General features: G+C 43.0%; 1 protein-coding gene across 1 annotated transcript in view; it reads right to left on the reverse strand.

Annotated features, from left to right (window-relative positions):
- ARMC2 (armadillo repeat containing 2) overlaps positions 1-18,385 on the reverse strand; it is an 87,962-nt gene that overhangs the window by 46,612 nt on the left and 22,965 nt on the right. Inside the window, exons 5-7 of the mRNA XM_080664229.1 lie at positions 11,643-11,719; positions 6,988-7,086; positions 2,178-2,353 (exon numbers count right to left, since the gene is read on the reverse strand). Coding sequence (XP_080520355.1) covers positions 2,178-2,353; positions 6,988-7,086; positions 11,643-11,719 — 352 coding nt within the window. The remainder of the gene's footprint in view (positions 1-2,177; positions 2,354-6,987; positions 7,087-11,642; positions 11,720-18,385) is intronic.

Below are 18,385 nucleotides of genomic sequence, written 5' to 3' on the forward strand. Positions count from 1 at the left end.
TTTCTTACGTTAAAAATAGTAGTCTTTTCTATTTAAAGCAAATTTGGAAAATTAAAGGGAAGTTTAAAAATCACTCATAATACTACCACTGTATTTAATCACTGTTGACATACTGGTATTTCTTCTCCGTTTTTCCCCCCTTTATAGGGCGCTAGATTTTTCCTCCTGCTGAATAGAATTACATTCATACTGTATAATGTTTATGCTCTAAAACCATCTTAATATAGACTGATACATTTTTGTAAGATTTTTCAACACAAAGATTAAAATTAAAATGGTCTGACAAACCCCCACTTAACCAAAGAAGGCAAGAAATCAGAACAACTAACGTTATGCTCACTGAATTTTTTAAACTATAAATAATTTAAAATGACTCAATTGTTGCATTAACCTGATAGATAAAATAAAGATAGGCAGAAACAAGTTATTAAACCTTCTTAGTCCTATATATATCTTTAGTTTTAGGCTGATTCTTTTCAACAGCTTTTTATGTGGTCTTTTTAAAATTTACATAGAACCCCATCACCGAGGCCTAAGCAAAACAACGTCTTGCCTGGAACATGCTAGGAGATTCAGGAGGCAGAGGGGAAGTTGGGCCTGATGGCCCTGAAGTCCTTGCTGACCTCGTGGGCTCAGAGCTCATCAGAGGGGACAGCCTGCCCGCCTCTGCACTCCGAAGTGTAGCCCGGCGATCCCTGCCTGACTCTGCAGGGCAGCCAGTCACAGAGAGGGAGGCATCTAAACACCCGTCTCATTCAGAGCATGCTCACTGCCGGGCAGACCTCTTAGCTTTTTGCTCTAAATCGTTAAATTGTGCCGTGTGTATAATTAATTTGAATGGCACCTTGAATAACCAAAATAACACCTTCTCTGCAATGCATTACAGATTCATGGCATTTTCCTTCTCTCTCTTCCTCTTTGACTTATTCATGCTTTGGCGTGGCACGGACAAATGTCTAGGATCTAGGTGGAAAACCAAAGGCAGTCCCTGGGCAGCGGGCAGCTACACCGGGGGTGCCCTCCAGCCTCACACCGGGGCTCTCCTGGGCCAGACGGTGACCCAAATCCCGGGCCAGAAAGGGAGCTGGACAAGCACACTGATGTCCTTTCACCTCCACTAGCAACTTTTGACTTCGGACGTCCTCCCTGTGCTTTATGCTCCTTTTGTTTCACTAAAGCTATTGATCAACTATCATCAATGAGAGGGGATTCAAACACTACTTCAAAGAAATGTTGCTTTCTGAGTCATATATCATATCACAATTTTTACAGGGAGGGTGAACAGTTTGGGATGACAGCTAAATAAAACGGCAGCTGCTCCAAAAAACTGTGCTGGACATACGGTCAGAATATTTTGTGGCATGAAAGACATCACAGTAAGAAACGGTGGACACGCTTCCTCAGCTGTCAGTAAGAATGCCAGTGCTTACTCTCACTGTGTGCTTTAAGGTTTTAAATGGCATACGGTATGGGCTGTTACCATAATAGCTTCTACTTTTATGAAACTGGGTAAACAAAGCTTTGTTTTAGCGGCTCTCTCAGAACATTCTATAATACTTGTGCCTTATCTTTTGGTTCCAACTGTTTATGGCTATGACAACAAAGTGGTCCCCTCAAACAATGATATCATTTTGTTTGAGACAGAATTTTTACGCTTTTATTTGGTGTCTGGCCTTTTTTTCTAACGCCTCTCAGGAGCCTTCTATGACCACCTTCCCACGACCACAGGCAGCTGTTTCTCTGCTCCACGCGGGCTCACAAAGCAGCTGGCCCTTGTGCCCAGGCCCCAAGTTATCTTAAGTTATGTATTAAATCCTGTGGCAAGTCGAGCACCCAACAGAAACTGCAGGGCAGAAACCACAGCCTGCACGTCGATACTGATCTCCAGGCAAGTTATCTGAGCAAAGGTCTTGAATGTATTTGCCTAGTGTCCCATTTTCTAACCCGGCCACAGTCCACATGTTAGAGTTCATTTGAACAGTGTCTGGGTCCTCAGCCTTAGTTCCTTAGTACATTCTAGTCAAATTCTGGGATATCGGTTTATCACCTGAACCTTTTTCAACATTCTAAATGAACACACCGCATTGCTAACCATCTTGGTGGTGTTTACAAGCGGAGCATTAAACCACACTTTCATGTGCTACCATCTACGAGACCAGAGGAAAAGAAAAACTTACTGCTAGAATAAGTTTTGCCAGTTTAAGGCTGAGCGGGTCTGAGCCAACATCAACTAGTTTATACAGCGTCTTCAGGAGGCTACTCCTTCTCCTGAATTTCTTTCCAAGCATGTTTTCTTCCTCTAAAGTGCGATGAAGTTGTGTGCAAGCAGCACACAGCATTTCAGTGTCTTCTTCTGTCAGGGCAAAGAGAGGAAGGCAGCACTTACTAATTCGGGTCAAGTTTTCAAGTGTGTCCAACACAGACAGTGTAAGTAAGAACCCCATAATTATTTCCCCCGACATCTTCAAATGCCTGAACTATGCCTTTCCCCTTCTCTTAGCATTTTCATCTACCTGGTTTCTTTTTTATCTCATTGCTGCATCTCTTACCACGTCGACTTGTGTACTAACCAGTCAGTTAGCTTATCTAGCACACGGTCTTTAGGAGAGCATATTAACAAATGGAATGGTACCCACTTCGGTTGGTCTCCTTCATCCTAAAGGTCTCCCCCTCAGCCAGGGCTCTGTTTGGGCTCATGGAAGCAGACCATTTACATCCCTATCTTTAACCCTTTGGGGTGCAGTAAACTGGCCTAGAAAGTTCTTCTCCTTGTTCCCACTGATTCTGGTTCTTCAAGGCTCTGTTGACGTTCTGGCCCATCCAGAAAAGGTACGCTAATCCACATACAACAAGTGTTATCTTGTATTATTATTTCCACAGGTATATCTATGTATGTGGTGTGATATGTCCAGTGCCCTCAAACAGATGTCATGCTAAGTGAGGAGGAATCCTGTCCCACACGTTTGCATCAATAGTGCAGTGAGAATAGTGCAGTAAGAATACTGTACCAACAACCTGTCACATAGTCTAATACATATTCATTTTCTAATATATCTATTGATAAAAACAATGATCAATATTTTTTTGTGTGTGAGAATAATGCTCATTAGTGAGAACAGAGGGCTCAAATGGAACAAAATCTCAAAATGTCCCCACACCCACCATGATTTGGAGGTGGTAATTAGAAAAGAGGAGAATAAGAAAGGAGACTTTTGTTAGGAAGCAGGGAGACTATTTTCATTTTGTAATTAGAATTCTGAGGAAAGCCATTTCTTAAAGTGGCAGCCACACTAACAGGCATACTATAAGGGAGAAAAGCAGCAGGCACGGAATGTGAGGAGAAATACACGAATCCAAGGTCCACAGTATTCCGTTGAAAAATATTATCTCTGATAGATTCCATCACAAAATTTAAAACTAGGAAACCAATCTTAAATAAATACCATAATGTGCTCTTAAAAGCCCACATAGAGGAAGTGTGCGCCTGCAGAAGGAAATGACTCAGGCCATTTTTAGCTCTTTTCAACAATAACATCTAAGAAAAAATTTAAAACCTCAATAGCGAAGTAACCTTCAATGCCTTTCAGTTATGCATTTCAATAAATGAATTGATGGGAAATGACTTAGACTCTCTTTAAATACAGGGAAAGACCTGAGCTCTATTGTAAAAAACACTTTTGTCTTGTTGTTTTCTTCTTCTGCGACTGGCCGTTTCTTCAAACCCGAGGCCAGTGGGTACAGACTTCAAGGCATTTTCCTAATGCCTCCCTCCACCAAGCCTTCAGCCTGGTGGGTTCTACTCAAAGGCATCTGTTTCAGCTTAAAATTAAAAAATAAGGCTCAAGGGCCAAGTTTTAAATTATCGATCAAATGAACACTTCATACCAGTTGGCCTGTATCCATGCCACATAGCCTCAAAACACAACTTGAATCTAAGAGCGATCAAGATTTTCAAGGGGCTAAAGCTACGGAGTGGAAGTTTGATGAATAATATAAAACAACATCATCTCAAAGTACCCCTCCCCCATGAGATACTTATTAATTACAAGAGGGGAAAGAGTGATTTTACAGTAGAAAAACTATAAGTCGTGCAGACTCACTTCCTAAAAGGCTTAACATAGTATTTGGGGAATCTGGGGGAAGAGCATACAGGATTTCTTTGAACTAGGCTTGCAACTTTTCTATAAGCCTAAAATTATGTCAAAATAAAAAGCAGAAAAAGAAAAAGAATCTCAAAGGATCAAGTACCTCAGCCTGCCCCTTTTGCTGTTAAAGTTGGCAGACACCAGTTTCCTCACGTGGTTGAAGTTCACATCACCAGCAATGGACCAAGTCAGCATCATACGCCTCCTAATAGGATGCACTGAGGGCATAACACCATCCATCCCATATACCTGCCCCAAATGCCTACTCTGGATCTAATTGTGAGAGACTACCAGACAAACCCAATTTGTGGGGCAGTCTATAAACAATTAGACTGTACTCCTCAAATATGCCAAGATCATGAAGGAGATGTGACAAATAACTGGAACTTGGGACCACAATTTTCTTTTTCCACAAAGGAAATTATTAGGATAACTGGCAAAAATCTGAGTAAGGTTCATGTAGTACTGCATGGTAATTTCCAGGTATATAACAGAAGGCCCTTGTTTCTAAAAGTATATACCAGAGTACTTAGGGATATGGGACATCATGTCGGCAACTTGTTCTCAAAGGGTTTAAAAAAGGAAAAACAATGTGTATGTGTGTGTGTGTTGGGTGTGTTGGGGGAGGGGGGTCAGAGAAAAAGAGCAAGAGAGGGAGGAAGAGAGAGAGAGAATGAAGAAGCAAATGTGGTAAACTGTTAACATCTGGGGAATCTGGGGGAAGAGCATACAGGATTTGTTTGTACTGTGCTTGCAACTTTTCTGTAAGCCTAAAATTATGTCAAAATAAAAAGTAAAAAAAGAAAAAGACTCTCAAAGGATCAAGTAACCCAGCCCGCCCCTTTTGCTGTTAAAGTTGTCTGTGGAAGACACATCCTACTTTAGCGTTTAATCCTTCTGAGAAGGGAGGTTCATCCACATTTCGGATCCCAAGGCCCTGTTAGCTCCTGCGGGGGTCCATGGGGCTGAGCCTCAGAACCTCCTGGGATCCTTCAGGCTGAAGACCTCCTCCAAGAGAGGCCCCTGCACCGCCAGCCCTTCTCCCCGCTGGGTTCCTCCCCACAAGCTTGCTTGTTGAACTCCTACCAGACTAAGTGCTCCCTCACTAGCTTTGGCACACATCTCCTAAAGTAAGGGCCGAAGTTACTAGTAACCAGGCCTACCAACAGGAGGGTGAAGATGAGTCACTCCAGAGCAGTGGTTCTCAACCTTTCTAATTCCGCGACCATTTAATACAGTTCCTCATGTTGTGGTCACCCCCAACCATAAAATTACTTTCGTTGCTACTTCATAACTGTAATTTTGCTACTGTTATGAATCGTGTTGTAAATATCTGTGTTTTCCGATGGTCTTAGGCAAACCTGCTAGAGGTTCTCGACCTGTGGGTCGCAACCCGCAGGTTGAGAACCGAGGCTGTAGAGCCTAAGACGATTGGAAAACACAGATATTTACATTACGATTCATAACAGTAGCAAAATTACAGAAAATAATTTTATGCTTGGGGGTCACCACAACATGAGGAACTGTATTAAAGGGTCGCGGCATTAGAAAGGTTGAGAACCACCGCTCTAGAGGGACAACATCAGATCATGCTTATTCTCCGGAATTTGAGCTGCAGTGGACTTTGGTGAGGATCTGGTCTCACTCACGTCTCACCTGGCAGGTGAGGATACAGCTGCACAGAGGTCAGGTGAGTCCCCAGATGTGCAGGCCTCCTACCTCAACCATGAACACGGCTAAGAACCCACAGGGAGCCGAGCTCCTGTGAGCCTTTTAGGAAGTGAGTCTGCACGTCTTCCCTGTTTGGCGTGGCTGCTGGGGAGGACTCATTTACCCACTTCTCCTGGGGCCTCTTCCTGTGGCTGCCATGCTGCTTTGCTCACCTCAGGGGCACTCACGCCACAACTGCGAGTGAAGGCCTATTGTGTGCTGTGTGCCAGGCACTGAGCTCAGCCCCGGGCCACGGCTGCAGCTCCACGGGAGCCTGTTTCAACCTCAGAAATGGACTCCACGAGCAGCAGCAGAGGAAGAAGGTGGGGGCCAGGCCCCTGACTGGCAAGCTCCCCACAGGTCACATCTGCAGAGGCCTGTTGATCGTGGGCCTTCGCTGCCGGGCACTCCAGGGTGCAAGGGCTGGGCACACCCCACGACCCTTCCTGCTCTGAGTGGCACCCTGACAGGTGTGCTCTAACGAAAGAGAGTAGGACATACACGTTTGGATCTAGAAAAGCAGGGGCACATCTGCCCAGGACGCCAGTCTATGAGACTTCGTCAAAGTTTCAGAGACCTGAAATCTGTTTCAATCTTTCACTTAACTGACACCCTAAAGAGTTCAAACCAGCATCTCTGTGGGCAGAGGAGGTGATAATTAATATATATTGCAAGGGGAATTTTACAAGGAGGCTCTCTTGCTGCATTTGAAGTACAATTTTACTCATTAAAAATTAGGTTTAGCCGAAACTGGTTTGGCTCAATGGATAGAGCGTCGGCCTGCGGACTGAAGGGTCCTGGGTTCGATTCCAGTCAAGGGCATGTACCTTGGTTGCGGGCACATCCCCAGTGGGAGGTGTGCAGGAGGCAGCTGATCGATGTTTCTCTCTCATCGATGTTTCTAGCTCTCTATCCCTCTCCCTTCCTCTCTGTAAAAAATCAATAAAATATATTAAAAAAAAATTAGGTTTACATACAGTCCTGGGTAAACAGGTAGATGACTTCATTTCTTTTTTAATGAGTTCATAGAAATGATAGTCCGAGTATACTAAAAATATCAGGGCAATGGGGACATATATATAACCACAGATATTTCTGATTTAAAACAAAAAAAAAAATACTTTTTTCTTACCTTTTTCTAATTTATGCAAAATTGGTACTATCCTTGTATTCCAAAAGACATCGTCTACTTCCATTTCTGTATGCTTTTCTTGCAAGTCAGCTTTGGAACCTGCGAAAGAAACCCGGGACAGGGGAAAGAGCACTGGAAAGAGGTATAACTGGAGCATCGGCAAAAGTCTTGCTATTTATCACTAAGGTTAGTAAACTCTGGAATTAAATTACATGGTGCCCCCCAAGCTCAACTAATACTGCTTAGAACTACATGTCGTCTAATCAAATCACCCCAAATTAAACTCCAATAAGATCATGTAAAACTCCGACTGGGATACTTCATAAAATCTTAAGCTCTGAAAATGTTGAAATTATTGTCAGTAAGGCAAACAGTTTTGAGTTATTTTTACTTAAACATATCCCTCTCTAAAGCAGAATAAGTAGAAAACTATAGCTAGGCAAAGAATAAAGATCTTGAAAACATTTAATGGAAAGTTTTCCAACAGGGAGGCTTGCAGGGTTTCCTGTCCTATCCTATAAAATAAAGAGCTCACATGCTCATTAGACCGAACAGCGGAATGACCTTACCGACGAAGCCGGGGCTGCGAGGGCCAAGGCCCTTGCACAGATTTTGTGCATGGGGCCTCTAGTATAAATAAAACATCCACAGCACTGGGGGCCAAGTTAATGGGGTAGGGGTGGGGGTGGGAAAAGCATGGGCTTTGGGTGTTGCCAAATCTCAATTGAAATTCAACTTCATTATTGATGCGTTTTGTGACCAGGGGCCAGTTTCGCATTCTTTCTAAGCCTCATTAGCAAAGCAGAGATTAGATCATTTGCCTTCAGGGTTGTGTGAGTTAAAAGACATGATTCAGGCAAAGCTCTGAACCCAGTGCCCAGCATAACACTCAATAAATAGCAATTTATTTCCCTGATTAAGAAACAAATGGGTCATCATGTCTGAGGCGTGTCAGGCTGTATGATACAGCAAATCACGATGGTGCTGCCCGGGGAGGCAGGCGGCAGAGAAGTGACGGCGACCATTCGTTGTGGATGTTGGTGCAGGAGGCCCACCTTTAATTCCTGTAACAACACGATGTGGAGGTTCCCCAATTGTCTCCATGTTCCAGATGAAGAAAGTGGGGCTCAGGCGTCTTAAGTTACCTGCCCAGTGTCAAATAGATCCATAGTCTTTGCACTTGACCTCTATGCTATTCTGCCCTGCAGCAAATCGGCAAACTAAAAGGTAACTTTGAGGGAAACTGCAAATCACATCAGAAACTGTAAATCATGATCACATTTCACAAGGAATTATCTCGAGATCTGAGACACTGACAGTCCAGCTGAAGGGGCACGGCCGTGCAGGGCACTCGGGAGCTGTGCTGGAGGCATACGCCTAGTCGCCTTTCTCGGGAGTGGCACCCCATCTGATTGGATCAGGAAATCCGTGCCCTCCCCAATACCAATTAAGTGATCACATAGTGGGTGCCTGGACCCTAAAAATGTCACAGGATGAGCTAAAAATCATAGGGACATTCACAGGAGGGGGAGGGAGAGAGAGAGAGAGAGAGAGAGAGAGAGAGAGAGAGAGAGAGAGAGAGAGAATGAGAATTGAAAGGTGTGTGGCCTAGCCCAGCCAGCATGGCTCAGTGGTTGAGCATCATCCTATGAACCAGGAGGTCATGGTTTGATTCCCAGTCAGGGCACATGCCCAGGTTGTGGGCTCAATCCCCAGTGAGGGGTGTGCAGGAGGCAGCAGATCAATGATTCCCTTGCATCACTGATGTTTCTATCTCTCTCCCCCTCTCCCTTCCTCTCTGAAATCAATTTGAAAATATATTTACAAAGAAAAGTGTGTGGCCTATATACATTTAGGTTGTTTCAACTGCAAAATGGACAAGCTGACCGGGGAGGCCCATTAGGGGCACGGGTTCTAGAGGTACTGTCTGGGTTTGAGTCCTAGCTCTGCCACCTACTAGCAGGCTCACGTTGAGCAAGTTGCTTTGCTTTTCCTCTGTAAAATGGGATGACAATGGTCATCTCAAGTGTTGGGATTATGGGTTGTTAATGTCTTTCATGTGCTCTGTTGTATTTTTCAAAACTTCTCACATACTTGTATTACTCTTGAACAGAATATATGCGATGCCTATTAAATGAGGGGATGACGCAGAGAGGCAGGAAAGCTATACACGTTACCTATGCACCCAGTGCACTCCCTGCTGCACACAGCCACTCCCAGTTGCAACGAGACTAAGCTCACCTTTTATTAAACCTTCCTAATACCAGGAGAGGCTGACACGCGCTGGGCAGGAAGAGCACTTGAGCAGCCAAAGCAGACAAAAGGGGTTGTCCACACAGCTGTAACTAAGCAGGGTAGGGGCTGTCACTAGTTTTAACTGCAAGATTTCACTTAATCTGTAAGCAAGAATTCACACAACACACACAGTTGAAATGGAAAAAAAATCAGCTCATATCAGTAGAGGCTTAGAATCCCTTATCCAAAGCCTTTGGGACCAGATGTGGTTTGGGATGCAGAAAATTTTGCATTTTAGTAAGGCCATATGGTGCACACACTGCATTTTACATACCACCCCCAGTAGGGTCTTCTGGGGCAGCCTCCATGTAGCAAAATAAGTGACTATTCACATCAGTGGGACCAGGACTACATTGGCCTGGGATCAGTACAGCTCAGGCATTGTCACTAAAGGAGTTTGAAAAAAAAATTCAGCTTTCAGAGCTTTTGGTATTTCAGAACTGCAGATAAAAGATTACAAGCCGCCATCACCATCTTTGGGATCATGTCTTTCATGAGTCTGCCATAACTTTGATAAATTACAAATCTGGATTCTAAAAGTAAACATGAATATTCAAGCAGCATAAAAAATATAGCTGTTCATATTCTCAGGGACATGACATCTTCAGGGTGCAAAGTATATGAGTAAAATCAACGTAGATCAAGCCAAAAGCCAAAAGATAATGTGAGACAAATAATTGCATCAACCAACATTTATGCTGCACTTAAACTTATTAAACACACAAATTTCAAGGCCAATGAGCTCCCATCAGCATGTTTACCTCCTACGCAATATGCTCTATAATAGAATGGCTCTATGAGAAGCCAGGACTACCCACCCCTTTTTCTCAGGACAAACAGAACTGGTAACATTCATCCCAGGAAGAGCTGGATTACAGGGCTCAGCCAGAAATCACAGAACAGTTTATTTGACCTTCAGAAAGGAAAGGTCCTCACAGGCCCTTCTGAATGTTTCTCAGATGTGTTTGTTCTCAGAACAGAAGTTAGCCAGGCACTGTCTGTAGTGTAAGGGTTTGCTTCCCACTCCCTCCTAGGGATCCCTTCGTGAGCAGTTGTCTCCAGCTCCAGGCTCTCCACACAAATCCCATGTTACACACTAACCAGGACCTGAAGCATGGACTCATCATGATTCCTTTTTAAGAGCCACAAAAAAATAAAGTTTGTCTCAGTCTTGGGCAGCAAGCTAATATTTTAGAAAGCACTTTTACCTAGGTTTACTAAATATAAAAAGTATGATTCAACAGGAAATTGGGTAAGTCAAGCAGAAATTTCAGCATGTTTTTGAAGATTTTGCTGTCTCAGTGGTTATAGCTCTAAACCACAACTTTGAGCTCTGGACACAAAAACTTGACAGGGTGTTTATTGGCTGATGTTTTTAGCATGTAAATGTAAAGTCCTCAGCAACAATACTGACATGGAAATCAGTCCATCTATGATTCCCTAAGTACTACAGAAATTCTCATTGGCCAGGAAAGTCATTTTATTTATAAGTAAATAGTTGTGAAGATAATAAAAACATTTTTGAACTTAATAAGTTTGGTTTCATAAAATTTCATGTCTATAATAAAAGTACAAAGAATATAACAAACACCTGCATACCCCAGACTACTCTGGTCCAATATTAACCATATTTTCCTCCTCCTCCTTCTTTTAAAGAACCAAAATGTTACAGATATAGTTGATGCCCTCTGTATGTCTCCCCCCACCTGTTCTCCCCACTCTCTCCCCCCGCTGAGGGTTACCACCATTCTAAATCAGGCGCTTGTTTTTATCATGCTTGACTTTACGTTTACCACATAGATCTACATCCATAAACAACATATATCATTATTTTTGCAACTTAATTTTCATGTAATGTTATGCTTATACTCGTTTTAATCAATATTTTAAATGTAGTCTACTTCATTTTTCTAATTGCTATATTCCATTGCATGATACATTTTGTATCACTTCTAGTCTGTGATTAATATTGTCACATATTTTTCTCAACTAGTTTAAACACCGGAAGAGCTGTCTTCATATAGTTGATATAGTTTTGTTTAAGCAAGTAACGATTTTGAACCAAAGTTTTGAACTCAATAACTATCTTGATGTCATGTTTTGAAACTTTCCAAGTGCTTTTACAAAATAATTTCATTAAGAGTGTAACCTACAGATACTAGTATTTGAGCTGGAAGAATGGTAAGACTGCTGTGCAAATAACGAAAAGCTATAAAAATAAATGCTGCTGGGTAGCCAAGCTGGGCAAAGTTCCTGGAGTTTTCAAATAGTGAGCCAACATCAGATGTCTTCGGTGCGAACATTGCTTTCTGCAGAAGGGGAAGGAATGTTGGGGACCTCTCAGAACACAAGCACCTCACCTGCTCTGGCTCCCAGCCTGCTCAGGTCCGAGCTGTTGGGGCATGAGGAGGCCCTCGGGCGCCTCTTCCCCTGGTCCCTAGGAGGAAGAGGAACACACACAGCACTCAGCGCAAAACCAGAGCATTTCTCTTCTGTAAGTGTCGGGAGTCGGCCATGTACAGTTTCTGAGGGCCACAGGGCATTGTTTATGTGGGGTTTGGTAATCCAGATCGTATTTTAATCAACCTCTAATTTCCAACCAAGATTTACCTTTTGAAAACAAGTCATATTTGCTTAACAATATGAAATATAGTTACTAGAAATAACAACAAAAATAAATCCAAAGTTGACTTTGCAAATAAAAAAGGATTTTGCCACAAGAGGTCACTGTGAGAATAAGAAAGAACTCTTGTATGCTTGAATTACGAAAGCCTAGCATTTATGAGCTGGGAGCAATCTCTCTCTCTCTCTCTCTCTCTCCTTCCTCCCCCCCCCTACACCAGAAAAAAAGTTCCCAAATTTATCAGATGTTCCCAAGGTCACAGAGCAAGGTCAGATCTAGAGCCCAAGTTTTATAATTTCCAATTCACTGCTCTTTCCCATCACGGTGTCCTGTTTCCTTTTTAAAATTAAATGAATATTCTCTGAAAATGTTTTATTTTTAAACATAATTTAAATGTTAAAAAACTGAAGGTAAATTTAGGCAGTCCTAGATGACAAATATTTTATGTTACAAATAAAAGAGTGATGGCTAGCCAATAGCAGGATTATATACCTGTTTCTTTTTTAATTAAGGTTACATTTAATATAGAGATGGTCTATGAAAGATATAATTTCTCTTTAGCTAGAGCTGGAACTTAAAAGTACTTACTTTGAAATATCTGCATAAAATTCCAAGACAAAAAAACACTGAGAGAATAGTGAAAGTTTTGAAACAAAATTTTATTTATTTATTTATTTATAATATATTTTATTGATTTTTACAGACAGGAAGGGAGAGGGATAGAAAGTTAGAAACATCGATGAGAGAGAAACATCGATCAGCTGCCTCCTACACACCCCCTACTGGGGATATGCCCACAACCAAGGTACATGCCCTTGACTGGAATCGAACCTGGGACCCTTCAATCCACAGGCCGACGCTCTATCTACTGAGCCAAACCAGCTAGAGCGAAACAAAATTTTATTAATCAAATATAATATTTGCTCTGAAAGCCATAAGGAGTATACATACATGGGGCGAGGGTTACCCATGAACATCCATCTGTATGCCCGTTGCTCCTGCTTCCTGTGACATGAGTTGCCCATGAATGTCCAGTGCTGGTCTTGCTTGACCTTTCCTACTGCCCCAAGGATTAGCTTCTCTAAACACAATTTTTTCCATAAATAGGTCCTTTTTCTCTAACACTTGATCTTATCATACAAGAGAAAAGGACAAGATAACCTTCTACAAAATGTCTAATTAGTTAATACTCTGAAAAAATTACTTCATTTTTATACAGGTAAAAACATAGGTCTGGTAGCAAGATGTCTCTAGCCAATCAAACCAAGACATGGGGATGAGATTCTTGTTGTCCACACTCTCAGAGTTGAAATAAATGAAGCAGATCTCAAAGAAGACAGAAGAATGAAAAGAGAAAAACAGCACACGTTTGGCAGGGTGTGAAGCTGGAAGTTTCCATATTTATCACCCCTAGAAATAACAAGAAAGTGTAAGGACAACAGAGGCAAGGTCCTCTTTTCATCATAGTCCTGAGCAGCTGTTGAGATCAAGCAAGATAGTTTTCAGCTGATGGCCTTTCCAAGTCACTGAGGACATGGCCAGTGATGAGGTTGCCTTCCTCTATACCACATTTGTGTACCCCTATTTCGAGGGTGGGGAGTCCTTCTCAATACACAAGCTCGGCAGTGCTGGACAAGGGTTCTGGTTCTCAAGAACAGCACCGGCCTGGAATTGACCAACACTGAGCATGACCATCATGGCACAGCGATTGAATGTGCAGGCTCTGCACACAAACTACCTAGGTCTAAGTGCAGGGTACAACACTTACCAGCTAGGTGACCTTAGGCAAGTTCCTTAACCTCCTGGCCTTGATTTCCTTATCTTAAAATGAATGCAATGCCTCTATTTAGTACAGTCATTGGTACATATGAATAACTTACTAAGTTGTCAATGTTATTTTTCTCTTTAGTTCTGAGTCAACAAACACCTGTCTAAGCAGTCCAGTGCTAGATGTTACTGTGATAAAGAACATTAGAATGAGTTGCCCTAAAGAAATTTAAAATCTACTATGAGGAACTGAGGGACTTCTTTTTTTTTTTTTTTTTAATGGAAAATTCCAATAGAGTCTCTATACAAGTACTAGAGAACTAGAGGGATGCCAAGAAGAAAGACGTGGACCACAACGTGGGCCTTAAAAGAATAAAAGCTGAACCAGCAAATGACAAACCTACTCTCAGGAGGAGAGTAGCATGAGTGAAGGTAAGGAGGGGCATGAGGAGCCCGTTTCTCAGGGCAGGGGAGAAGTGCACCCGGCCAGCAAGATAGGAACAGAAGGTTTCTGCTGGGAGGTATTGGGAACAGCTGCCTGAAACTTCGGGTGAGTCCATGGAACCAATGTAATGGGCAGCGAGGAGCTGTCAAGGGTTCTTATAGAAGCAAATGATATGAGATTTAGAAGTATCCAGTGGCAAGAGCATTTAGGAGACTTGGAGAGAAGTTAACAAGGACGAATCCTTCGAGGGTGAGAATGGGACTGGACAAGAAAGAATAAATACCAGAGATCCTGTACATGAAAAGTTGATAGGATTTAGTGACTGATTTCAGGCAAAACAAACAGAAGGTAGAGCTGGAGGCACAGGATAGTAGGGCTGCTACCCAAAATGGGGAGGGTGGGGAGTAGAACAGTTAGAGGTGTGAAGTAAGTTTGGGTTTTGCCACATTGAATTTCGGAAAAATGGTGCATCTGCAAAGGAGATGTCGAGATCAGGACAAGAGCTCTGTCAGAGGTCAAAGCAGCACAGGAGCAGCAGCTCAGAAGACTGGGCTCGAGGAACAAGCTCATCAGAACAAGGGAAAAGGGCGGAAAGGGGAGAGGAAGTTCAAAGGAAGAAGATAAATAAAATATGCTCTCATGTAGCCCCAAATGTTGTGAAAATGAGTATGATTAACAGGTCCATGACGATGAGGACTGAGGAAGAACTGTCCAAAAATGTTGAGTCAATGATCTTATAAAGAAAACCCCCCCTTTGCTAAACAAGAGGAGACTAGATGGCCTTATACTCAAAGGAAATCTATTTCCCTGTAACTTCTACCCATTGGTTTTGTTTCTACTAATCGGAGTCACATGAAACAAGTCTTCAACCTTCTTCTTCTTGGCAATCCTTGAAAGAGGTTATGTTCACCACTTAAAGCCATCTCCTGTGACTTAAAGCCCATGGCTCTACCACTTACTAGCTGTGTGAGCTCAGGTAAGATTTTTACCTAAACTTTGGTTTCACCTGTGTATGAGGGGATGGCAAATAATGGTCCTTCTCCCCGTAGGGTTGTTGTGAGGATGGAATGATATAATGTGGAATTGCTCAGCGCAGTTCCAGGCACATGGTAAGTACTTAAGTGTTTACTATCATCGCAGCTGCTGTCATTGATGTCATTAATACACTTCTCGGGCTCCTTCAAATGTTTCTCACTTGGTAAGGTTTTACATATTCTCGCCCGCCTGTTGAGTCACTCTGAGTGTCCGTTTGTCTGGATCCCTTTTAAAGCCTGGAACCCAGCACTGCGCTAAAGGAGCAAAGAGGCGATAGTCTAAATAATACAGCCTGACACTGTATTAGTGGTTTTGGTGGTCACTTCATGGTGTTGGCCAAGTCTTGTCTTTTCTTACACATGCAGCTCATTCTTATTCATTTTCTTAAACTCATTCTTATTGAATTTCAGTATTATATTTGGTAAAGTGTTCCTGCCTATCAGATGGTTTTAGATCTTGATGCTGTCATCCAGTATAATTGCTCCTCTGCCCAGTTTCCTGTTCCATGTTGTTAAAGGCCATAATTATATTTTTTCCATGATTTTTATGTACCAAGGATAAAACAATTCCAAAAATTATTCCTTAAAGCTATTCTGGCCCTAGCCGGCTTGGTTCAGTGGATAGAGCATCAGCCTGTGGACTGAAGGGTCCCAGGTTCGATTCTGGCCATGGGCACATGCCTGGGTTGTGGCTCGATCCCCAGTGCGGGGGTGTGCAGGAGGCAGCCGATCAATGATTCTCTCTTATCATTGATGTTTCTATCTCTCTCCCCCTCTCTGAAATCAATATATATATTTTTTAAAAAGCTATTCTGTGAAATTCTTCTTAGAGGTAGAATAACTCCATTTTATTGGTTAAGATTGTTTCATCTACAAATAACAAAAACCTAACTCTAACCGAAAAACAATAAATGAAATTTATTGGCTCATCTAACCCAAAAGTTGAGTGCTAGGGTGGGTTTCAGGCATGGTGTGATAAGGTCTTTGGCTCCATCTCTCTGTAATTCTCTCAGGTCTTCCCTACCTTTGGTCCCATCTGTAATTAGGTTGGAGTTCTGAGGAAAGCAAAATGGATTTGGCATTCCCAAGCTTCTCATCTGCAGCCCACATGTTTCCCAGTTATTGACAAAGGTCCTCATTTCACTCTGAACAATCAGAACCAAACTCTGTAGCTGAGGCATTGCCATACACAGACTGAGTTACTAAGGCCCATGCATGAATCAGTCACACTAACAACATCTACTGCTGGATAAAATATACACTGATAATAAACAAACAAACAAATAAATAAAATATACTTCTTTAAAACTATTCTAAAATTCAGATTTTGCTATAATCAGACAGTTCTTTCAATCATTATGAGTAAGGTTCTTTAATCAGGGGTCAGCAAACTTTTTCTTGAAGAGCCAGACAGTATATATTTTACACTACGTGTGCCAAGTGGCAAAATGGAGGCTAAGTATGTGGGTACTTTTGTGACCATTTAAAAGGTCATGACTTAGCCCTGGCCAAGTGGCTCAGTTGGTTGGAGTGTCATCCCAAACACCAAGAGGTAGCGGTTTGGTTCCAGGTCAGGGCACATACCTGGGTTGCAGGTTCAATTCCTGGTTGGTGGGTGGACAGGAGGCAACAGATGGATGTCTCTTTCTCTCTCTCCCCCTACCCCCTTCCCTCCCTCTAAAATCAGTAAGCATTGATCAGATGAGGATTAAAAATCCTATCTAATAAAGAGCGAACATACAAATTGACCACCACGCCATAACAAGAGGGCTGTGTCCACAGTGGAGGCAGGGATCCTGTAACACAAGATGGCTGCACCCACAGCGGAGGCTGAGTTCCCTTAACGAGCAATCAGCAGGGACCTGAGGCCACACCCCTCACCTAGTGGAGCTTGATGGGGGTGGGGCCGGCTGGGTCTGGATCTAGCCTAATGGGGGTGGGGTGGGCAGGGTCTGGGTCTCGTGCAATTTCAAGGTGCATGTGGGTGGGCAGGGACTTGACTCTGGTTCCTGTGGTGCACCCCAGACTCTGACAGGAGGAAGATTTTCATATACATTTTACTAATTTTCTTTCATCTCTGACACTTCTATTATACAGAAAGGGCAAATAGCAATATTAAAATATTTCCTCTAATTAATTCCCTTTTAATGTGCACGAATCTCGTGCACTGGGTCACTAGTATAATAGTAAAGGTAACAATTTAAACAATTTAAAGACATATAAACAATTCTTAGCTCAGGGCTATAAAAACATAGGTGTCTGGTCACATTTGGCTCCTGGGCTGTCTTTTGTTACCTCCTGCTTTAGAGCAATAACTGGATATTAAGTCAACTAAATAGAAAAATTTGGAATTAAGAAAAAAAATGATAAATTTATTTCTATTTGGGAAAAATTACATGTAAAACTGGAAAAGGAAATTTTAAAGGATACTTATGATAAAAAGAAAATTTGGCAAATTTTGAGCTAAGCATTTTCTTACACTAAGAAGATGACACCAGGCTTCAATTCCCTGAGCTTAGACGGAAAGCCCAGTCTCCTGCTTCCCGTGGCCTTCGTAGCTGCATGGTTTCAAAGAACCTCGTGTGAAAAGCCCTCATGCCTCTCACTGCTGCACTGTGAGACCTGAGCACAGGAGACAGTTGCTGTGCCTGCCTCTTCCGCAGCATGTTTCTGAGCAAATGGGTGCCACCTGGCTCCCACCCTGCTTTCTGTCCTTAAGGCCTTCAGGCAGTGCTCCACCTCCCGCCGGACCTGCAGCAACTGCTTTCCGAGGGTCACCTCTGCCCAGGCTCTCCCTTCTCCACACGCCACCCACACTGCTGCCAGCCTCTCTGCTGCCGGAAGCCCCTCAGGGGCCCTGCCGTCTGTGGCCGCAGGTCCAGGCTCCTGCTGCGCCAGGCCACCTGCCACCAAGTCAAACCCCCTTGGCTCTGCTGCTCCTTTAGAAAAGCACACCTCACTTCCCCTATTGCACATCAGCCCTAGGCGGCAACACAAACCCCCAAGTGCAGGAAACCTTCTGTGATTTTCAGTCAGAACGAGGTGCCCTTGCCTGGCCGGTGTGTCTCAGTGGTTGAGCATCGACCTATGAACCAGGAGGTCACGGTTCGATTCCTGGTCAGGACATATGCCTGGGTTGTAGGCTCGGTCCCCAGTGTGGGGCGTGCAGGAGGCAGCCGATCCATGATTCTCTCTCATCATTGATGTTTCTATCTCTCTCCCCCTCCCTTCCTC

Source organism: Plecotus auritus (assembly GCF_963455305.1).
Source record: "Plecotus auritus genome assembly, chromosome: 4".
Taxonomy (NCBI): Eukaryota; Metazoa; Chordata; class Mammalia; order Chiroptera; family Vespertilionidae; genus Plecotus; species Plecotus auritus.